At 37.4% G+C, this 24,105-nt stretch overlaps 2 protein-coding genes across 2 annotated transcripts; one reads left to right on the plus strand and one right to left on the minus strand.

Annotated features, from left to right (window-relative positions):
- Positions 1-9,852: 9,852 nt before the first annotated feature.
- LOC107786788 (F-box/kelch-repeat protein At1g55270) lies at positions 9,853-14,963 on the plus strand. The gene is made up of 2 exons (XM_016608294.2): positions 9,853-10,498; positions 12,821-14,963. Exons 1-2 carry the CDS (start codon positions 10,436-10,438, stop codon positions 14,069-14,071), a joined length of 1,314 nt encoding a protein of 437 aa, XP_016463780.1. The 5' UTR covers positions 9,853-10,435; the 3' UTR covers positions 14,072-14,963.
- A 2,571-nt stretch (positions 14,964-17,534) lies between these two features.
- Positions 17,535-21,998, minus strand: LOC107786789 (uncharacterized protein At5g01610-like). Its single transcript, XM_016608295.2, has 2 exons — positions 21,383-21,998; positions 17,535-17,786 (listed from the first exon to the last, which is right to left on the minus strand). Exons 1-2 carry the CDS (start codon positions 21,851-21,853, stop codon positions 17,742-17,744), a joined length of 516 nt encoding a protein of 171 aa, XP_016463781.1. The 5' UTR covers positions 21,854-21,998; the 3' UTR covers positions 17,535-17,741.
- Positions 21,999-24,105: the final 2,107 nt, after the last annotated feature.

Here is a 24,105-nt window from a genome sequence, read left to right on the forward strand (position 1 = left end):
CTTATTCAGAAGGGTTTTCCACGTAAAAATCTTGGTGTCATTGTTACTCTTTTATTCTTGTTAATTACCGTATCTCGGTGCTACATTATTATTCCGCTTTATTACCGTGAATATTATTTTGGTAAGGGGTTTATTCCCAACAGGAGATTCAATGATCAACATATTTTGAGTCAATTTTCATTGGTCCTGGTGCAAATATCTTTATTATAACCATTAGCATAACTACATATCTTTGTGTATGGGATCGGGGAGTAAGTTCTGAGTTCATGGCTTTAATAGTTTCTATAGAGTACATGGAGGCACATACACTATTTGACACAATTGGAAAAAGACGGGGTTGTTTATTTGCAAAATTATCTGATTTGGAGCAGTTAGGTAGAGTTGTATTCGGTGTTGTGGCCTTTGATGCCATGTATCTTGAATATGCTTTCGGGTACCTGAGAATATTGAGGATCCACATCTTGATAAAATTTTTACGGAGTCTGAGTGTGGCCTTCGAGTAAAAGAACATGCTCTAGTTCATAACACAATGTCTACTTCTCTGTATAATGTCTTTGATCCTGGTGGGGTTAATACTTGCCGTTGTGTGACGAGCCAGCAACTTGTTTTTGGACTAATGAAAGACTTAACTACAGAACATTATGACACCACACAACATTACATGAAGACGCATGTTGTCGTAGTTGCACTTGCTGCCATGTTACAAAAGTGGGAAGCATTTAATTAAGGAGTGGATCTAAAGTGAAGCTTCGAGCTATACGGGGTGCTGGTTACACATTTTCTGGTGTCATTGAAGTGGTAGAGTTAGTTGCACACCATATATTACATCATGGCTTAGGTGATGCGTTAGTTTCTGGTAACTTCTTGAACAAGTATGGGATTGCAGGGCAGGTTATAACTGAACTCAATCTGATAATGCTCAAGAGTTTCGCTGTAAATCGAAAAGATCATCATTGTAATTGGTTGAGAGCAGGTGTAATGAAGAGATTTAGTGGAGAGTGCACTTCTAAAACTATTTATCAGTTGTTCAAGGCAAATAATTCTAGCTTCGACGGGTCTGAGCATGTTAAGGAGTGGGCATAAGAAATCATGGTTATAGGTCTTGCTATACTTGAACTGAGGTTGAATTTGTGAACACATCTTCAATTGCTAGTTCTGGTACTAATAATAGGACAATGATCATTGTGGGTAAAAGCAATACTATCTTGGTTAGTGATGAAAATGTCAACGGTAACACTGAAACTGCTATGGTGTTTATACTTGTCACGACCCAAATCCTGAACCTGGTCGTGATGGCGTCTCTCATGAAGACATGGCCAGCCAGTCTAACCCAATCCGTCCTTTAAAACAGTATGTTAAGACAATTATAGTATAGACATGGTTTAATAATACCAAATAGCGGAAAGTAAAGATAAAAGTGCGGAAATCTAACCCGACACAGCCCTAACCGGGGTGTCACAAGTCATGAGCAACTAAAGAATCCTGATACAAGTCTACTAAATACGAAATTTGATACAATGGTTCGAATAACATGGAAATAATAAGATAAGGGAGTCATGGGGGCTGCGGACTCCAACAGCTACCTCGTAGTCTCCGAAACACTGCCTGGACCGGAAGGATCAGCTCTCAGGAGTGAAAATCTGCTATGCCTAAATCTACACACGCGATGCAGGGAGTAATGTGAGTACTCCGACCCAGTGAGTAATAAATATAAATAATGGCTGAAAGCAAGAAAACACGTAAAGGCACAAAGCATTCTATACAGAAGCAGTGAAATCACTTAAAACCAGTAAATCAGTGAAGTATCAAATGAAATCTCTTTTAAAACAAGTAAAATAGGTAAGTTGGCAATAAATAACAAGTAGAAATCTGCCCCTCGGGCTCAGTATCAAAATAACAAGTAGAAATCTGCCCCTCGGGCACAGTATCAGTCACTCAGTACAGTATCAGCCCCTCAGGCTCACTCTCAGAACAGTATCAGCCCCGCGGACTCACTCTCAGAATAGTATTAGCCCCTCGGGCTACCTCACAATCACTCATATCATCCCCTCGGGCATAGTATCAATTACTCAGAACAATGGGTACCCGCGCTCACTATGGGTGTGCAGACTCCGGAGGGGCCCCTTACGGCCCAAGCGCTATATCAAGCCATCTCGTGGCATCATCACTCAGCATATCCTCACATCACTCAAGCCACCGCGTGGCATAAATATAACTCAGGCCCTCAGCCTGATATCACTCAACATATCCTCACATATGGCCCTCGGCCTCACTCTGTCCGGAAATCATCATAAGCCCCTCGGGCATTTGTAAAACAGTAGTTCTCAACCCAAAATATCATTTAGAAATATCATTTAAGTTTCAAATCTGTATAAAAGTGGCTGAGTTTGTAAAACAATAATTATCAACAGGACTGAGTTTAAATATAAGTCAAAACAATGAGGAAATAATGATAAAAATCCCCGAAGGGTTAAGATAATTGGCACGAAGCCCAAATAAGGATGATAACAAATCAGTTTCAGTCAAATATGCAGTAAAATCATCAATCGGGACGGACCAAGTCAACAATCCCCAATAGTAAAAGACCCCGCGCTCATCATCCAGCGGGTGTCTCACCTCAATATAGCACTACGATGTGAAATTCGGGGTTTCAAACCCTTAGGACATCATTTACAATCATTACTCACCTCGAACCGGCTTCTTCTTTAGCTCGTGATGCCTTTGCCCCTCGAATTGGCCTCCACGTGCATCGAATCTATCCAAAATCAGAACGAATACATCAAAATATGTTATGGGAACAAAGCCCAATCAAAACAATTGAAAAATACCAAAATTCTCGAAATTAGCAAAGACCCGAGCCCCGGGCCCAAGTCCCGAAATTCAGAAATTTTTACATCAACGGGTTCCTTATCTCCCCACGAGTCTAACCATACCAAAATTATCCAAATCCCATCATATTTCGACCCTCAAATCCGTGATTCTATCCAAGAGGGTTTTCTAAACTTTTCCAATAAAATTCGCGGATTAAATGCCAAAACTAGTAATAGATTCAAATTATCCAACCAAAATTGAGTTAAGAACACTTACCCCGTTGTTCTCTCCGAAAATTTCTTGAAAAATCGCCTTACCCGAGCTCCAAATCGTCAAAAATGGAAAATGGGAACGAAGTCCCATTTTCAGAACTTAACATTCTGCCCAGAACTTTTCTTCTTCGCGTTCGCATACTGTAGATCGCGTTCGCGAAGACCAATCACCCAAACCCTTCGCGTTCGCGTTCCAGGTCTCGCGTTCACGAAGGCTAATTACCCATGCCCTTCGCGTTCGCATAGCAAGCCTCGCGTTCGCGTAGGCCAAATGACCCCAGGCCCAATTTTCCTTCTACACGTTTGCGTAGAACCTTAGCCCACTCCTTCGCGACTCCCTCTTCGCGTTCGCGAAGAAGGAAACCAGATTACCAGCAACCAGCAGTAGCTTTTTATCCAAATTCGATCCGTTAACCACCCAAAACTCACCCGAGGCCCCTGGGACCTCAACCAAAAGCACTAACACATCCTAAAACATCATCCAAACTTGTTCCAATCATCAAAACACCTCAAATAATACCAAAACCATCAAATTACATCGAATTCAAGCCTAAGTTCTCCCAAAACTTCCGAAACACACATTTGATAAAAAATCCAACCAAATCACCTCCGAATGACCTGAAATTTTGGACACATATCCCAAATCACCCTACGAAGCTACAGTAACTCTGAGAATTCCATTCCGACCCTCAGATCAAAATCTCACCTATCAACCGGAATTCGCCAAAATACTAACTTCGTCAATTCAAGCCTAATTCTACATCGGACCTCCAAAACCACTTTCGATCACACTCCTAAGTCACAAATCACCTCCCGGAGCTTACTGAATCATCGAAATTTACATTCGAGTCCTCTAATTCATAAGCCAACGTCCGGTTGACTTTTCCAATTTAAGCCTTCTTAAAAGAGACTAAGTGTCTCATTTCTTATCAAAACCACTCCAAACGCAACCCAATCAACTCGGCCACATAAAACACGGATAACAAAGCATAAAGAAAGCAGAAATGAGAACAACAGAGCGGTAATCCATGAGACGACTGGCCGGGTCGGCACATTATCTTGCCTATTTTGGTGGTCAGAGAACTATTGAAAGGTGGGATATGGAACACCTAGTTTTAGGGTCATATCCAATTCTTGACGCACTTGCCAGTGCCAAAACAATTAGAAATACCAACTCAAGCCATCAAAGTAAAATTGTGGAGAATCAATTTGTCTGAAATGGAAGGACAACTTGTGTAGCAACCAAGGAGAAGATCAAAAGGTGTCATTTGGGGGATTCAGAATCATTTTACCATCTCAATCATTTTAAATTCTATGAACTCCTAGTTATTCGTGATGATTGGGATATTTTTGAGACAAAGATGGCTATGGAAATTATTGGTATTAGGAAGAAAGAGCAGGAGGCAATTTTAAGTGTGGCGGCATTTGTTCTTCATCTTGCTGCCCGTGACACACATTCAAGCCTCACCAAGCTCGCTATTATGATATCAGTGTTGATCTGTTCAAATCTTGAGGAAAAGGTTCTTATTGAGGTCAGGAGTATTACTATGAATCGGCCCCAACCCAATATGGACAATAAAGATGTCACACAAATGACATTGGGCTGAGAAGAAGCAATTGGGCCAGGCCTTCACAAAAGTTAATCTAAAATCTAGGCTGGGGGCATCGTTAAATAGTATGAGGTATCGCTTTCAATAGGCTATTGTGGATTATGTGCCAAGGCAACTCTCTGCTTCTCATCCCCATTTATTCTGGCATCTCATCTTCTTCAGTCTATCTTCTCATCTCCTTCTTCAGTCTATTTATCCATAGTGTTACTTTCAGCATTTCCGTTTGCACTTTAGCCAATTGAGTAATTGCATTTACGGATTTACCTTAAGTGACATTTATTTGATCTCTTTCTACTCTATGATGCTAAAATTATTTCCTAATCAATTACACATGAAATCAGTAGTTTAAATTGTGAATAATGCAGATCACTAATTCCTACTTTTCATAAGATGGCTGTGAAAGGCAAGGCAAGATCTCAATCTTTCCTTCTCGATTGTCTTCTAACTTTTTGTCTTTATGCAGTTTCTTAGTTATTTGATTTGCATTTTGTTTGTATATCGTTATTCTATATTCTATCTAACTTTATTTTGTAGATGTTGCACCGCTACTTAAATGTTTTAATTATTTTTTATGGGATATTCATGAATGTCTCAAAATAGTACTACAAAGATTTTCATTTTGGATTGTCGGAGATGAAATTACTTCAGTGTTTTGTATAAGTCAATATTCTTCTTGGATTTTCTAGCTCCGAATTATGGGAATGGCCACTTATCTGGGTTCAGTAATCCTCTCCATGTTGCCAAGTAATAATGGTACACAAATTATCAGTAAATTTGTTGTAATATTAGATGAAGAACCGGTTTTATTGGGATTATTCTTGGAAAATTTGGTGTTTTGAGTTTGGTGGTAGCAATACACAGTTTTGAGTTTGCTTTTTAGTATCCCCTTTTCATTTGTCAACCAAATCACAAATTTAAGGTTAAATTTTTTATTATACAATATAATATTTGAATTTAAACTTGACGTAAGTAGTTTTTGTGTAATGTTATGCTATATCTCAAATAAATTAATTGATATGACTATCAATTAAAAATAGTTAATTCAACTTAATTTCCTGATCGAACTAATTTGAGGCGAGTAACAATTTTCCTAGTACTCGCTGTCTTCCCCACTCTCCCTTCCTTTTTATTCCTTTGTATGAGTCCACTTGGATTGACTTATTTTAAGGACTTTTAAAGCAAAAATGATTTTAAGTCATTTTGTAGTATTTGAATTACGTAAAAAAAAAAGTACTTTTAAGCACTTGTTTTTAAGCTAAAATGACAAAAACAAACCAAAAGCTAGAATTTTTAACTTATGGCTTAAAAACTATTTTAGCTTAAAAGTGTAAAAATTGTACGGGACGCCCTATTTGGTCGCCCACATTTAACTTATACCCACTTTTTAAAAAAGTTTTAACTTGTACCCACTGTTTAAACAATTTCAGGCCTCTTTCTCCTCCTCCTCCTCCTCCTTCGTTTTCTGAATGCTGAAGCTTGGGATATCATTATGTGTTCTAACCTGATGATTCATATATATCTGCTTGTCCCATTATGTTCAGTTTGGTCTTATTCACAATAATTTAACCTCTTAGATATTTTAGCTTTATAGGCACATTGGTTTCTGGTTCTAATTTATCTGTAGTAACTTGTTTTCATATCGAAAATATTTTTCATTCTTTAATCTTTGTAATGAATAGCATCAATCGCTGCTAATCATGATTTATTAAATTCATTGTTGTTTAGAATTTCAGCTCTAAGAATGCTGAAGTTCAGCAAATACAAAACAAACTTCAGCCCTAGAATGCTGAAGTTCATCACAAACAGAACAAAGCTTCAGCTAAAACATGCTGAAGTTCAGCAAATACAGAACAAAGCTTCAGCTAAAACATGCTGAAGTTCAGCAAATACAGAATAAAGCTTCAGCTACTAGAATGCTGAAGTTCAGCAATTACAAACAAAAACATCAGCCAAAACATGCTATAGTTTTATTGAACTGAAGTTTGCCATTTGCACTATGAACTGAAGTTTGCGTGATTGCCTTTGCAAGTCAGGCCAAACTTCATGAAAAAATATATGAAGTTTTGCTACACTTTAGGCAAAACATTCTGAAGTTCAAACTTCAGATATAAATTTTTGCTACTTCAGACCCATATGTCGGAAGTTACGTGAAAAGTGGGTACGCTTGCAACTTTTTTTTTTTGCAAGGCAGATATAAATTAAAAGGTGACCTAAAAACAAGTATAAATGCAAATGACACTTAAAATAAGCCCATCTAAACGGGCTCTAGTATGATTCTAATGTCTTTCCTTTTTGAAGCACTTTAAAATGATGTCTTTTCCCTTCACACAAAAAAGCTAGCTAACTTCACTTTCCCCTGACATCTTACTGTTATACGTGAGTTTAAACCTAAAACAAATTACTACAATATTTTAATTCGATAACACGTCTCTTGAACTTTTTATACTTTATCATGTTTATGAAATCTCAGTTATCTATTATTGCTTTGAAAAAAAATAAAAACTGTCCAAATTAGGCCCGATACTATTCAAAATTGATAAATTTTGGTAAAAATTGCATGGAGCGCCTTGTTTAGTCGCCCTCATTTAATCTATACTCATATTTTTAAAAATTATTTAACTTATACCCTAATTTTTACAACTTCAGGCGTCTCCTTCTTCCTGCTACCTGTGCGCTCCTTTCTTTTCCTTTTCTTCTTCTTTTCTCTCTCAAACACATGAGACTTCGTGTAAGTATTATTGATTGAATATGAAATACACAGTGATTTAGCACTAAGGTATGAATTTTGCGTTAAGTACATCTGAAATTTCATTCCCCAAAAAAGAATTAAAGATGGTTCTTCTTAATGCTGAATTTCCTGATAATTCCATTATAGCAATTGGATCTAATGACAACTTGTCATTGTTGTTTTAGAACTTCAGCTCTAAGAATGCTGAAGTTCAACAAATATAAACAAAAACTTCTGCTCCTAGAATGCTGAAGTTCAGCAAATACAAAACAAACTTCAACCCTGAAGTTCATCACAAACATAACAAAGCTTCAGCTAAAACATGTTGAAGTTCAGCAAATATAGAACAAAACTTCAACTAAAACATGTTGAAGTTCAACAAATAAAGAATAAAACTTTAGCTAGTAGAATGCTTAAGTTCACAAATTACAAACAAAAACTACAGCCAACACTTGGTTCATCAATTTTTGCTACTTCAGGCCCGTCTACTAGAATGCTGAAGTTTGCGTGATTGCCTTTGCTACTTCAGGCCCGTATGCCTGAAGTTACGCATAAAAAGGGTACATTTGCAATTTTTTTTGCAAAGCGGGTATAAAACTTCAGCTACTAGAATGCTTAAGTTTAGCAATTACAAACAAAAACTTCAGCCAACACTTGGTTCAATAATTTTTGCAACTTCAGGCCCGTCTACTAGAATGTTGAAGTTTGCGTGATTGACTTTGCTATTTCAGGCCCACATGCCTGAAGTTACGCGAAAAGTGGGTATGCTTGTAATTATTTTCAAAGGGGGTATAAGTTAAAACGTGACCCAAAAAGCGAGTATAAATACAAATACCCCTAAATTTTGTCATAAGTTATATTTTTGGTTCATTCATATTATTATCTTTAGCAAACATTTCTTATTTCCCTTGCCATTAAAAAGTTCTGTGTCAAATGAATGGATCTTGTGTATCCAAATTAATTGAGAATAAAAGTTCACATCTACCCTTCATCTTTGATTATAATTTAGGATATATTTGGTATGATTTTAAATAATTTTTCACGAATAATATTTTCCGAGAAAGTATTTTTTTGAAATATAAGTAGTTTTCTTATTTATTTTCTGGTGTTTAGTTAGTAAGAAAAAAATATTATCTCATGAGTATTTTAAATAATTTAACATGGACCCTAAACCTTGACACTCGACTCTGAATCCCGACCTTGATCCCTGCCCTCGAGCTTAGCCCTGAACTCGAATCCCAACACTGAAACCCGACCTCGGACTCAGACCTTGACGTTGAACCCCGACCCCAACCATGATACATGACCCCGAACCTCGACATTCGTGTTTCGGGTCGCGAAGTCTGGGTTGAGTGGGGGGAGGGATTATGAGTGTTGGTGGACCAGGGGTGAAGGGGAGGGGTGGGATGAGTTGGGGGGGGCGAGGGTGGGTTAGTAGTGGGAGGTTTGCTAGGGAGGGAGAGGTGGGCGGGGTCGTGGGGTTGGATGATAGGCGAGGGGTGTCGGGGTAGGTTAAGGGTGGGTGGGTGAGGTCGGGGTGCAAGGTAGTAAGTCGGGTTTTGGGAACCCAAGGTGGCGAGGATGTGAATTAGATGGTCGCAATAGGAATAATGAAGGTTGAAAGAGAGTTGAAAGTCATTTTTCTTTAGTGGAGAAAAATAAGTTTATTAGAAAAATATTTTTTCATAACATTTAAGCCAATCAAGCATGAAGTAATTAAAAAATATTTTCTTTCATACCAAATATACCCTTAAAATTACTTTCAAGTTAAAGCTATGCTAGGACTCGAGGGCAAACATGATTTTTTTTCTTCTAACAGTACATTAGACCAAAAACCTAACTAATCTTAAAATATCTTAATACTAGATAATACAAGGAAAATGTTGATCTTCTTCCTTAAGAAAACGTTTCACGTACAGCATATTACTAACTAACATTAAAAAAGAATATCGCCATGCAGAAGACGTTAAACAAATCAAAAATTTTAAAAGTATTTTATTATTCTTTCCAATCTCAATTTATATGATATTTTTGCGTATCGATAATTAAATTTTGGTAAACTTTGACCAATATTTTAAAATATATTTTTATCATATTTTACCTGAGAAGAATTGTAATTTATAGTATTTTTCATATAATTATAAATATTTAAATTTAAACTAAGTTGATCTAATTAAATTTAACTACAAAAATTATAAAATTGACTTTGGAAAAACAAAAAAATACCACATAATTAAGACAGATGGAATAATATATTAGGGTTGGTGAAAGGTATATTCCTACGAGTGTCATTTTTTTAACTGTACCATCCTCGGCTTCCGCGCCACAAACTGGCATGTCTTTCTCTTTCATTCACACGCACAAAAACTAAGACAGAACAGTTTGGATTTGACCCAATAAATTAAATGCGACCACTAAAAAAAATCTGGTAAACTTTTTGCCCTTTGGCAAGAACTGAATAATTGTCTCAACTTATACAAGATTACTGCAATATATAATTGATTATCCAAATCTGCAACAAAAATTTAAGTAGGTAAAAGACAATTTATCCAGCTGTAATCTTCAATTTATGTTTGCTCATAATAAGAAACGTAGTGTTTAATTAGAGAGAGAGAGAGTGAAAGATACTGCTCACCTTCTGAAGTTGCTGTGGTTCTAATTTATAACATGATTTAAAAAAAAAATATTTTTCGTCTTTACAAAAAAGAATTCATAATTCTCTGCCCACTTGACCACTATAGCCTTGGGTGGTTATAATCACTTTTTGTATATTTGTTTCTTGTTTGCATTTGAAGTGTATCAAATAAAAAAGGAGACACCAAAAAGGTCTTCTTTTGAACTATGATTTGTTGCATTTTTTAATTCAATATTTTTGTAGAATTTGAAAGATAAATTATATGTTTGTGACTTTTGGATCAGAAAGGTCTTGATCTGAGTCTTAGAGGGGTGAAATCTTGATTTTTTTGATTCTGGGTCCTGTCAAGAATATTTGTTGATGAAACTTCATTATAGAAATGGATCAAACAATTGAAAGAACTTCAAATGCGCAAAGGGGTTTTCGAGTTCAAGCTCCACTGGTGAGTGCTCATTTTTTTTAACAGTTAATTTCTTTGATTAATGGCTTTCTTTAAATTCCCTTATGAAAATTCCTGGTAAAGGAGCAACCTTTGCAAGAATTATTAGTTTTTTTTTTTCAGAGTCTTGTTTGAATTTGGCATTTTGGGGCTTGGATTAGCATAAAATTGCTGCTGAATCTTCAACATTTTTCCTTAGAATTCAGCTAAGGTCGTTTTTCAACATGACTTTTGGGGTTTACATTTTGTGCAAATACTCTATTCTTACATATTTTGACAATGAAGTCACTGAGTTTTTGCCTAAAAAGGATATTTAAGCTTGGTTAGAATTTTGCTATTCACTTTAGCTAGCTCTTTCCTTGCCAGTTGTTTTGGAAAATTTTACACGGTATGGCAAGGATAGCAGAAAACTGTTTTTTTCCCTTTAATAATGATGGTGTTCCGGCCATCTTGCACAAACCCTGTCTAATCCAATGGGTACTTGCTACCTCCTACCAATACAAGTATCGGGTAACTCTGTCTACCAGGACTTAGGCAATAGAAAGAAATCACCTAACTTTTTTTTCCTCAGCTGGGAGGGCTTTTCAACCGTGATATCTCATGATTTTCATCCACTTCATTGACCACTAGGCCATATCGTTGAGTGCAAGGATAGTTGCCAGAATGTCAGATTCTTGGCAGTAAACAGATGAATATGCTTAAGAAGAAACATCCACATGATATCAGCCAGCCTTGCTTCTTAATTCAAACTTCTTGCTATTACCTGACCTTGACTTTGATGGAGAATCTAAATAAATCATATGCTATGTGTGTAGTATATTTGGCCTTAATCTAGTTAGATCCATATGTCTGCATGTTGAATTTTTTCTCTTCGTTAGGACTCATAAAGTGCTGCTGTAAATGAAGCCATAAGGTGTGTGGTACAATGCCACTTACACAAGATCAAAGAGTTGGTCATTTTTCCGGGTGGACTAAGGATAGTTTAACTACTAGAAATAGTAGCTTACTTTATGTGGGCACAAAGCATTCATGTATATATGGATATTAAAAGTATTATGGTTTTTTGGGAGATTGATTGTTGATAAGTAGCACTTTAAGTACTCTTTAGTGAATGAGGTGGTAATTTGTTTATCAGAAAGAGCTGCAAAAAGTGACGGTTAAACGAGGGAAGCTAATGATGAGAAAACATATAAGCTTGATGTTTTATAGGAGTGACCGGGAAAAGTTGAAGGTAAAAACAATAAAACCAGCAAGTGAAAGTGAAGAAAAAGGAGTGTTCAGTAACAATGAGGTACTCTCTAAAATTGGTGCTCAGCATTCTGAAAGCTTCAACTGCTATATTTAGCAGCGTTTATAGAAGTGCCTTTCTGTCAAGTGTGCTCTTTATTCGTACTGGTACAACGATGAAGATGCCTAGCACAAAAATTGGAACTACACTGGAGGAAAAAATAGGGATTTATAAGGGCAATATAACACTTTCTGCAGATCAGGAGTTATCAATGTATTTACCTTTGGTCAGGACACAGTTTGTCCTTAGACTAGCTAATTCTAATGTGGTTAGTGTATGAGCTGATTTTGTGAAGTTAACTTTTCCAGAGTTGGGAGCTGCAAAGATGCAGAGCATGGATGAATTGTTAGGCTAAGTAGCTTTAATATGCATCGAAGGCGCTAAAACTCAAATGGTTAACATTGGGTAGGGATCTTGTTATTACAATAAATTATTTGGGGGTGATAATTATCTGAAAATACTTGCAAGAAATTTCCAATCACTCCTTTTCTTGGGAAATATGTTATATGCATACCACATTGTGTTAATAGCTCCGAGTACTATGATCTTTAAGTTTTAAGTTGTCCAGATCTCATTTTGGTACTGGATTGAATATTAAGGCCCACTCGACTTTCTTTTTTCTCTCTGTTAATGAAGGTTGTTGGGAGGGAGAATGGTTAGTTATGTATGAGAAAGACCCAGCTCTTACGTGCATCATTTGATGGGGAGATTATTGATGTGAATACCTTGCTATTATTAGCATATCGGGTTTTCTTGTGCTTTATTGATCTATTTGTAGAGTAATGATCAATAAGACTCTAATCTCCTGAGGAAAAAGAGAAAACGAAAAAGAACATAGAAGAATGGAAATCAACAAAAATGCTTGTGGTTTATTATTGGGTTGGGATTTACTTGAACAGCTTTTAGCTATTAAAATTATGCTCGTCAGTTTTTAAACTATGTTGTATATACCTTGCTCAGGCATTTTAAATTGAATTTTTCTGGTTGTTAGAGAAATCGAATAAGCCTGCATTTCCTAATTGGCAAACAATTTGCAGGTTGATTCTGTGTCATGCTATTGCAACGTTGATTCGGGGTTAAAAACAGTTGCCGGCGCAAGAAAATTTGTCCCGGGATCAAAACTTTGCATCCAGTCAGACATCAGTTCTCATGCACACAAGACTAAAAATTCTCGTAGAGAGAGGGCAAGAGTGCAGCCACCTCTTCTACCTGGCCTACCTGATGATCTTGCAATTGCTTGTCTAGTGCGTGTTCCTCGTGCTGAGCATAGCAAGCTCCGTCTAGTTTGCAAAAGGTGGTACCGGCTTCTTGCTGGTAACTTCTTTTACTCTCAAAGGAAGAGTCTTGGAATGACTGAAGAGTGGGTATACGTTGTAAAAAGAGATCGTGATGGACGGATTTCATGGCATGCATTTGATCCAACTTACCAACTTTGGCAGCCACTTCCACCCGTTCCAGGGGATTATAATGAAGCCCTTGGATTTGGTTGCGCTGTTCTTAGCGGTTGCCATCTTTATTTGATTGGAGGAAAAGATCCAATCAAGGGGTCTATGCGACGGGTAATTTTTTACAATGCTCGAACAAATAAATGGCACAGGGCACCAGACATGCTCCGCAAACGCCATTTCTTTGGCTCTTGTGTAATTAATAATTGTCTTTATGTCGCTGGTGGGGAGTGTGAAGGACTACAGAGGACTCTCCGTTCAGCTGAAGTTTATGACCCCAACCGGAAGCGCTGGAGTTTTATAGCTGATATGAGCACAGCGATGGTGCCCTTTATTGGGGTTGTATATGATGGGAAGTGGTTCGTAAAAGGGTTGGGATCCCGCAGAGAAGTTCTCAGTGAAGCTTATAATCCTGATATCAATGCGTGGAGCCCAGTTAATAACAGGATGATTGCTGGTTGGCGCAACCCGAGCATCTCGATGGATGGTCGTCTATATGCTTTGGACTGTCCTGATGGGTGTAAAATTAGAGTATATGATGAATCTACGAATTCATGGATCAGATTTATTGATAGCAAGCTCCACCTTGGAAGCTCTCGTGCTTTGGAGGCTGCCGCTCTGGTTCCACTTAATGGTAAACTTTGTATAATTCGTAACAACATGAGCATCAGCATAGTTGATGTGAAAAATCCTGATAAGCGAGTGGAAACTAACCCGCATCTTTGGGAGAACATTGCTGGTAAAGGTCACTTCAGAACTTTGTTCACAAATTTATGGTCAAGCATCGCAGGACGAGCAGGGTTGAAGAGTCATATTGTGCACTGTCAGGTCTTACAAGCTTGAGCATTGGCGATCTTAGCCACCCATCGTTGATGAGAAACCGAGAGTTACTTCAACTTCTCTGATCTCAAGAACAAGATTTTCTGGAGAAGCACTTTTGACATCATCGACATGCTCCTGTGTTGGTTATGAGCAAACAATTTCTGTTCTTTTACAATTCCCAACAGCCTTCAGCAGCGACCCGAAAAAGGTACCTTTCTCATGCGGTCTCTAAGCTTCTTTCTTTACTATCACAGTCCAGGCCAGTAGTTGCTCGTGGCTTTCCGACAGCTAGAGCACCAACAGATAGAGCGAAGAGTCTATAAGGAAAAGAATTGAGGCTTGTCGTAAATAAAAGTTGCATACGATAAGTTTGAGTCTTATATATCGTGAGAATTTCTACTCTCCGGTCCTCTGCACCTAGTACATGGCTTCAAGTGCTTGTAGATGGATGTCTTCTGGAATTGTTCGGATTGGCTCACAATAGCCTCGAAAGAGAAGGGGGTTGAGATTCTTCATCAATGGCTCGTGCATGGATTTCTATGGTAATTTCGTACTTTACCATTCATCAATTGGCAGAAATTCGTTGAATGCGGAGCTATTTTCCTGATAGTTTTGGCAGTAAAAATGGGCTATTCAGAAACATTCTCAAGGAGATCAGACTGCTACATGTTTGTACATCCTTTTGGCCTGTAGTCTTGTACCAATAGCTTCTAGTCTTAAATACCCTTTTGTGAATATAGTTTGGTCATTGATCATGAAGGAGATATAGCTGGAACCTTTGCTTCTTCCTTTCTCCTCCTCTCGTGATTTCAAGATTTGTATTTCATAAGATTGGGTGGGAGTCTCATTGAATTATTGAAATATGGTTTGCCAAGTTATGCAGCATCTTGATCTCACCTCCTCCTTTCTTGTTGAAGCTTTGTATATCTTGAAAAATTCAGTTATGGGTTATTGTATTACATTTCAAAGAATTTCCTTCCAAGATATCCACTCTGAATCTAACTCCAAAGTTTTTTAAGGAAAATATGATGCAAGATGTTCTAACATTTGCAGCTATACCAAAAGGCAACAACAACAACAACAAACCCAGTGGAATCACACAAATGGGGTGTGGGGAGGGTAGTGTGTACGCAGACCTTACTCCTACCTTGGGAAGGTAGAGAGGACTGTTTCTGATAGACTCTCGGCTCAAGAAAGAGGAAAAGAAACAGTAGAAACAAGCAATATCAACAATAAAGGCCAGAAAGATAATGGCAGCTGTCTAAGAGCTAGAAAAATAGATGGAAGGAAGCGGTAGCAACAAACAGTAACAATAACAAGGTACTAGGAAACCGAAGTGGAATGCTATACCAAAAGGCATAGAAAAAATTCTTACGATGTATTAAACAATTAACAATCAAATTTCTCGACAAGGATTGACATACAAGTTTGAATACTGTAATTCAAGAGTGCAAAGTATTGGATTTTACGTTCTGGCTACCATATATCAATTTTTTACAAACTAAAAGTTGGATACTTCCTTTGTAGTAGATAGATTTTTCACAAGTACTAAACTCACAAACTCTCATTTTAGAAATCATTTCCCAGTGTCACATAAATATACTCTCATTTGTAATAGTTGGCACCTTTATTCCTTGAACTTATCACCAATATAATTAAAAAAAAAATATAAGACTACAGAATCCATTGAAATAACAGAAAGAATAACGTATATCATGATTTTTTTTTTTAACAAACATCCGTCCTATGTTCCTCTACTTATCATCTCTTGGAAACGCTTAAATGATTCTTCTCTTTCAAACTTAAGTTGCTTCCTGAAATTTTTGATAAAATCATCAGCCATCTTGTTCACATCCTCCACCGCGAACCGCGTCCCTGCTGCTTTTCTCTCTCTTTTCTTACCATCTTTTTCCAAATTCTTCAAGTTGGAAGAAACCTGTTGTCGATGATCCATTTGAAGTTCTTTGTAAAACTTCTATGAGGGGTTTTTGCTAGCTATTTTTCGCGTTAGGCGGGGAGGTCAAAAAACTTCTATGGATTGCTAGCCAGTGACAATGGCTATATATATAGTAGGAAAGATAGATAAGAGGTGAAGAGTTTTATTGTTTAGGGGGTTGTTTTTGGCTTTAAAGCATCAGATTTTCATGGAAAAAAGCAAAGCAAAGAGGAAAGAAGTTAGAAAAGTTGGTTATTCATGTTTCTTCATGCGTGGAAGGCATTTTCTTGGATATTTGAAGCCACAAAGAATTCACTTTCTTATTATAGGTATATAGCCAGCTTTAAGTTTCTTTATTTGGTTCTGCCTTTAAGGAACTTGCACGCAGGATTTGTTTGTTTCAGTGCAAAAAATAGGCGTGCGCTATAGCACACGAAATCTAGGGATCGAACGAAATTCTAGTTTTGTGGCCCTAAAACGCCAAAAAAGGAGGAACGGTCATGGAGAGGCGATGACGAATGTTCCTTAGGTCGTTTTTGATGGGTCGGCAAAATTTTAGGCGATCTAAGTCCAGGTGCCCGGGCTCACGTCAGTGGCGTGGGCTATAGCACCCGAAAATCTGGGAATCGGGAAATGCCAAAAAAAAAAAAAAAAGGAACGGTCATGGCGAGGCAATGACTAATGTTCCTTAGGTCGTTTTTGATGGGCTGACAAAATTTTAGGCGATTCGGGTCGGGGCGCCCGGGCCCACGCCGCCGGTGGCGTGGGCGCGGAATTCCAGTTTTATGGCCCTAAAATGCCAAAATAGGAGGAGCAGTCAAGGCAAGGCGATGACTAATGTTCCTTATGTCGTTTTTTATGGGCCGACAAAATTTTAAGCAATCCGGTCCGGGCGCCCGGGCCCAGAACCAACATATTTTAAAATTAATTATTGAATTCTTTTTAATGTGAAAATTTTGTCCAAAATTTAATTTACTAGAAAGCAGAAGTTTCTTTCAAAAAGTAAGCAATGTATAAATTTAATCCACTAAGCCTGAATTTTCCCCCGTTTTTCATGGAATGCTATTTGAAGCGGACTCAAATTTTGGAACGTCAGTGCAATCTTACGTCTAGTCAGTCCCTTCGCCATGCGGAGGGGGAAGCGGTATTGCGCTCAGTCAACTGTGGAAGCCTAGACCTAAAGCAAACAATATTCTTATTGGATTTTAGTTATTACAAGATAATTATGAAATTTTTCATCAGTGCAAAATCATTGATCACGGTGATATTAATAGATTGGTTATTTATAAAGTTTGTAAAAAATCAACTTCCTTTTGAATCACGAGTAATCAATTAGTTGTAGATTCCTGCCAAATATTAAGTTGGCGAGCACTGTAGCAGCAACATTAAGAAATACCAACAAAAAAGAGCTGTTAACTTCCTATGGTTATTGCTCTTGACCATCCGAATTCTATTTGAAGTTCAACTCCAACACTGGGTTTTATCCATTTTCTTCTTTGTCTACCTCTGCTTCTTTTCGTCTTAGCTTCCAAGAAAACAGCAGAAACAGGGCACAAAGAAGGGGAGAAATTGTGAGAAATAAGTATGCATCCGAACAATATAACTCGTTAAACATGATACATTCGTGGAATCTTAATTTACTTGATCATACATCTAGTACATGAAGCCTTAATGACCCTGATTCCAAAATAAATCAAAGCAAATGATATCTCTGGCTGCTGCAACTTTTGGCTCGGGATGTGTGCTAGATTCCATCTACTCTGTAATAAGCATTGGCATATCATCGACAGGGGCCGGAAGCTGTAAAAATGAGAGATCAGTCAGTTTGAAATATCAAAACTTGACCAGAAGGTCAAGTTCAAACCAGCTATGTAGCTCGAACCAAAAGATGCCACCGCACACGTGTCAAACCCTCCAACAAGTGTGCGGCGGCATTTTTGCAGGATCTGAGAAACATAGCAGACCAGTGTAATGGTCTTCTTTCTTCTCCTTCCAACATACAGGGAAAAGAACTGGAAGAGTAAAATATCAACCAAACAGAGATCATCACATGTACTCGATGAAGTAGATAGCAGTGTAACCGTAATGCAAAAATAGCTATTTTATTATATTCTAATTGTCACGTTCGCTATTAAGGTGTTATCTAGTGACGAATGAGGTTTTCACCTAACAGTCAGATAGACAATGACTAATAACAATAAAAAGAACCAAGATAATTACAGCATAATCAATTCTACAAAGTGCAACTACCAGTCACAAACCTTTGCTCGTTGCAAGTCATTAACACCGAGGAGCCTTCTTAAATTGAAGTATGATAGTTTTGAAAGGTTAGAGCTCTTGTGAAAATGGTTCAATAGGATGAATACAAAATTGCTGCACTTGATCTACATTTGGAACCTAGAAGCTGAGGATTAGTCGTCTCACCAGCAAGCACTAATACGGTAAAGGAGACAGAGATTTGAAACAACAAATCTCATCAAGTACCATAGGGCCCGGTGCACAAATCTCATCAAGAACCATGTGTATAAAATATGTTTTCCTCCTATCTTCCTTCCTTCAAGGTGTAATAGAATGTCAAAAGAATCGGAGATGTACTTGAACTAGATGCAGACCAGGTAATCACCATCAAGAGAATAGCTACAATAGCACCGAGGTCTTCTCGCTTTTCATGCTTGAAAGTAACAGAATGTTAAAGGAAATTTACTTCCCTTGCTTGTCTACTCAGCACTCAACACATTTTACCATCACCTTACTAGAAAAGTAAAATCTGTTTTTTTTTTTTGGGTGTAAGAGGTGTTTAGTAGAGAGTTTGGATCAATACATGGAATTTTTACATTTGCTAGGAAATGTATGTAACTGCATGTTCTTGTAGGTGCTGTATGTTTCTGTTGTAACTTTGTGTACCATCTTGGAATTCCTATAAATAATACTTTACTTTATCAAAAAAAAAAAATGGTCCTCTGGTTAAAGAGTCTATATGATTAAGCAGAAATTCAAAAGTTCCACTAGCTTTTACAGTCCTCCATCGCCATCTTCAACTGCTCCAGCTACCGAACTCGCAGTAAGCACACCCACATCCCACTGTGAACCCAGCAAATCACTGTCCCCACCCCCCTCATGAACCAGTAGGGATGGCAATAACATGGGGAGAATGATTAACATATTACAGGGAGTTGGCATAGGTATGAGAAATCTCAGACAAGGGGATGGAGAAAAAGGGGGTGGCAATGCATTTTTGGAACTTAAGACTAGACACTGCAACTCTTTCTCAAGCTTTATTGCTTCTATTCATTTCAATTTTAATCCTATGCACTTCCTTTAATCTCATCAGTCGTCAGATAGGTCATTTGGAAATAATATGCTTAAAAGAGTAATTTCATCAATGACTGACATTAAAACAGAATTTTGACCTGCTGTAGAGATTCTCATATCTGTGATCAGTAGAAATGCTTAAGCACAAGTTAACTGTCCAGTCACCCAAAATTTCAAACAATGGTATCCTCCAAAAAGTCATTTGACAAAAGATTAGCTGGAGAGAAGTTTTCCAACCTTGATAATAGTGGTGAACAATAGCTTCGTCCAACCAGACAAAGAGTAGTTCTGTACTATGTTGCGCGGACTCTCCAAAATGTTGCCGCGCCCGTGTCGGATTCTCTAAAAATACGCTACTTTTGGAGTATCCGACACGCACCCAGCGACATTTTCGGAGAGTCCGAGCAACATAGGTTCTGTAAGAAGGCTATCATCATCTTTCTGTTTAGTTAAATTAGCTAATGGAAACAGCCTGTGTCATTACTTAGCTATTCTTCCTTTTCTAAAAATTTCTCAGAACGTTGGCATTCTGTCAAGCCAAGTTGTAAATGGAGAGAAATAAAACAGAAACAATGAGTAAACTTAGAGAAGGAGGAAGCATCCAGACAGGAAATTCTACTATTCCTTCTTTATATTTTTATTTGCGCAGTAGAATTGGAGCTCTGCTAAAGCAAGTCAGAAAGACAAGGAGAGAAGCAATGCGTAAAACAAGAGTAAAAAAAAAATCTGGAGGAAAAAATTCTCCAAATCTTGCTTGTGAACAGCATAAAACTAACTCAACACGATAACCACAATATAGAGTTGCAAAGGCACATTCTTTCTCTAATAAAAGAAACCCTTGCAACAACTGCAAATACAAGACAATTCATGGAGAATAAATCAATGCGGCTGAAGTCTGAACAAAGAAATTAACTAGACACTACAGCACTAATTACCACCTAACCTTGAAAATTAATCAATCGCATGGTTTGGCACAAATGAAACTAATATGTAAATTTTAATCAGGATTTTCTCAACTAAAGACTTAATGCTCAACAACTTTGTGAAGAAGAAAGTAAATCAATTTTCAATTTGCAATGTTTAATTTGCCATATATATGTGTGTGTGTGTGTGACCTAAATTGCTGCATCATTTTGCATGCTCCAGAAGCTGTTCTGCTTGACCAAGAGAATAATGGAGAAGATATTGTGGGGTAACGATAACATTGAAAGATAACATTGTTACTTCCCCTTCCAACTCCCTCCCTTGCCAAACCCCCAAAACCCAAATTTTCCTTTTCCTTAGTTCCACTACAGATCCTAATTTCTATTCTAGGAATCTCTTGCTTCGTTGTGAATTGTGATTTTTAAGTTCCACTTTAGGTCTACAATATCGAACCATATACACAAAATCATGCCAAAACCAGCAACTCTTGGACATGTAAGACAACAATTTTCCAAAGCTCGCGTTTTGCACAATAAATTGACTCTCAATGAAGAGAAATTAGGAATTAGTTCTCACAAACCACGTTGACATATGCGAGAACCAAAAATATAAGATGTCAAATCCAATCACAATATGAGTGGTTGCCAAACGCAGAGAAAACACAATTTCAATCACATTAATTTCAATACATTCTAAAACTCACGTTTCCACGGATCTCATTAACCCAACGTGTTATTGAACATGGCCATATGACCTACTTACTCATCCCTCTGTCCCGATTTGTATCCTTTGATATGAATATGATGTACTTCAACCAAACTAACTATTCAATATTTTCTTCCACATTAGTAATATAATTTACAGGTTAAATTAAGATTTTAAAACTCTAGTCAAGTACCATCATATAAATTGGGAGGGGGAAGTAGTATTTAACATTTTTTCCATCAATAATATATTACTCCCTCTGTCCCATATCCCAATTTATGTGTCATACTTTCTTTTACAGCCTGTCCAAAACAAATGACATATCTCTATTTTTTAAAACAATTTAACCTTAATATTTCCATGCCCAATCAAACAATGACACATAAAGTTGGATGGAGAAAGTTATAATTGAAGAGTAAAAAATCAATTAAACACAAATGAAACTTGAAAATCACCTGAAGAACCTGTCTCAGAGAACCTCCACACAAGGCCACAGCATTGTCACGGCAACTATGAACAGTCTCAAACTGATTCATATCAAGCTTCTTGTTAATAATCCCAACTTGAAAGTAAATACTACCAGATGACGGCAAATCCACTCGGATCTCATTCACATTCAACCAAAGAAAGAATCTTTTAACTTGGATTCCGTCTAAGTCAGTAATTGACCCAATACTTAGTTTCCCAGTAATCTTCTCAGCATAATAAACTAAGTATTCAAACTCTACATAACAAGGCTTCTCTAGTTCAACTTCAAAATTGCCATCTTTGGAAAGAGAATAGGATTTTACAGAGTCTGGTAAAAGCCCTTTCGGAAGGCTGTATTTTGTAAGGATTTCGTATACTGTTGTGTTGTTGGCAGAAGTGTATAGGGATAAGAGTAGTAGTAGGAGAATACCCAGTTGGATTCTTGGAATGAAACCCATTGTTCTTGATGTTCCAGAGAAAGGGGAGAGAGGGCAAATATAGTGCAGTTCGGGAGGCTAGTGATGGTTTAAGTGGTTGTACATAATGCTGAAAGAGTTGTACTATAATTTGAAAAGAGAGAACATTGTTTTGGACATTTTATGGGAAGAGAGTTTGGGAACGAGGTCAAATTTCTTGGGAATTGAGAGTGTTTTGCATGATCAAAATGTGGGTCACATGCATGTATGTTTTGGAAAAAGATAAGGCAAGGCATATATTTTATATGAATAATCACTATTATACTATTGTTCAAATCTACCCCTCAATTGGACGTACTGTCATGTGATACATCAGGATTAAAGAGATCCATCCCAAATTAAAATACCTGGTTCAATATTAATATCCCTGTTAGACTCATACCCGCCCACTTAAAAAAAATACCTATCCAATTAAACTCCTTTTTTTCACTATAATGACATTCTTTAGCAGCCACACCAACAACCTTTGTTCATGGAATACTTTGAATAGATCACTATGTTCATGTAAAATAGGTATTAATCTTCATATGTTTCAGAGTGAGATGGCTTGGCGTTGGTCACAGATGTGTAAGGCCATTCGCAGGTGTGGGCGAGGGGATGCGGATGCGCTCTTTCATGTGCGGGATTTTGGCTGCAGAAGTAGCTGGTCGGATTTTTAATTATCTTCGCAGAAGCGAAAGCTTTTTCGCAAAAGCGGAAGTGCATGTGCGCTAGTTTTGTCCGCAGAAGTGGAATTGCTGGCACTGATTTAAAATCGAGGGTTTGAAACTTTCTTTTATTTTGGCAGTTTTAGAATTCGGATTAAGGCGATTTTCGAAGAGGTATTCACCTAGATTGGAGGTAAATGACTTTTAATCACTTTTGTCTATAAAGATCGAATACCCATTGATTATTTCACCTATTTCTCGTGAATCTAAGTTAGACTTTGAGAATTTTTGGACTATGTTATTGGAGAATGAAAATTGAGGATTTGAGGGGCATTTTGTGATTGGAATTAGATGATATTGATATGGTTATACTAGTAACTGAATGAGTGTTCGGAATTTGTGAATTTTGTGTGGTTACGAGGTGCGAGCCCGGGATTGACTTTTTGGGTTGATTTTTTGACTTGAATTAAAGATCTTTTATCTTTTGGAATCACTTCCTATAGTTTTTATTGGCAATATTACATTATTTTGGCTAGATTCTAGCCTTTTGGAGGTTCATACACGCGCGAAGGGCTTGATAGCGGAGTGATTTGATTTGCTTGAGGTAAGTAGACACTAGTTACCTGAATTATTTGTGATGGATACGTGTTATGAGTGCGTATATGTGTGGGGTTTGAGCCTATGTATTAGCACCTGGTTAATTATCCATACTCGGGGTAGTGTTTAGGCTATGTCATGCCTTGAATTGATTGTTAAACATCAAACTGAGATGTTCTCCTATGTGTACGGTGTACCCCTCTTTGAGTTATTTGTACCACGTTGAGGTTTCATTGAGGTTATTTTCCCGGTTGGAACTGATAAAACTGCTATTCCATTATGAAACTATTTGTTTTAGCTGTGATAGCACACATTGCACATGCCTACACTATAGCATGCTAGATATACCAGTCCATGAGTATGAAATTGGTAATCATTGATCATGTACATGTACTATCGTATATTTTCTTTCTCTCTGTTATGAGCTGGACTGCTAGCATATGACCATGCCAGGCAGATTGTGATAGCTGGCACATAAGTTGTCCATGCGGTTGATATTATTAGTACTTGAGTTGTCCGTGCAACACGTGAGTTGTTCGTGTGAATCCAGTTATTTATATTATTAGCACGTGAGTTACCCGTTCGGATTATATATTAGCACGTGAGTTGTCCGTACAACACGTGAATTGTCCATGCAGCGTGTGGATACAGATCTTTTGGGATAATATTGTAAGAAAAGTTAATCTTGGTATAGAATTCAATAAAGTTTATTATACAACGTTGGTTAGGTTTATTTAATACCTATAATAATACATGTATAGTGGAGGTCGAGCATTAAGGTTCTAGGTCAGGGGGAAGTTGTGAATATTTTAATATTTACGGTGCACCCAGTTAGGATTTAGTTTTAGGATGCTAGTGGTTATCTACTAATGCAGGGCTTTATCTGTTGATTATTATTGTACTTTCCATCTATTTCGTATGTTATTTTATTTTGATTCCATTAATGGTACTAATATATCATCTCTTGTTGCCTTCTTGAGCCGAGGGTCT

This window comes from Nicotiana tabacum, chromosome 22 (genome assembly GCF_000715075.1).
Source record: "Nicotiana tabacum cultivar K326 chromosome 22, ASM71507v2, whole genome shotgun sequence".
Lineage (NCBI taxonomy): Eukaryota > Viridiplantae > Streptophyta > Magnoliopsida > Solanales > Solanaceae > Nicotiana > Nicotiana tabacum.

Bases quoted from the DNA above. Each gene is read 5' to 3' on its own strand.
- LOC107786788 (XM_016608294.2), top strand. From the start codon at position 10,436: ATGGATCAAACAATTGAAAGAACTTCAAATGCGCAAAGGGGTTTTCGA. The intron at 10,499-12,820 runs GTGAGTGCTCAT...AACAATTTGCAG, and splicing joins TTCGAGTTCAAGCTCCACTG to GTTGATTCTGTGTCATGCTA.
- LOC107786789 (XM_016608295.2), bottom strand. From the start codon at position 21,853: ATGGGTTTCATTCCAAGAATCCAACTGGGTATTCTCCTACTACTACTC. The intron at 17,787-21,382 runs GTGATTTTCAAG...TCATTTTTACAG, and splicing joins CTCTGAGACAGGTTCTTCAG to CTTCCGGCCCCTGTCGATGA.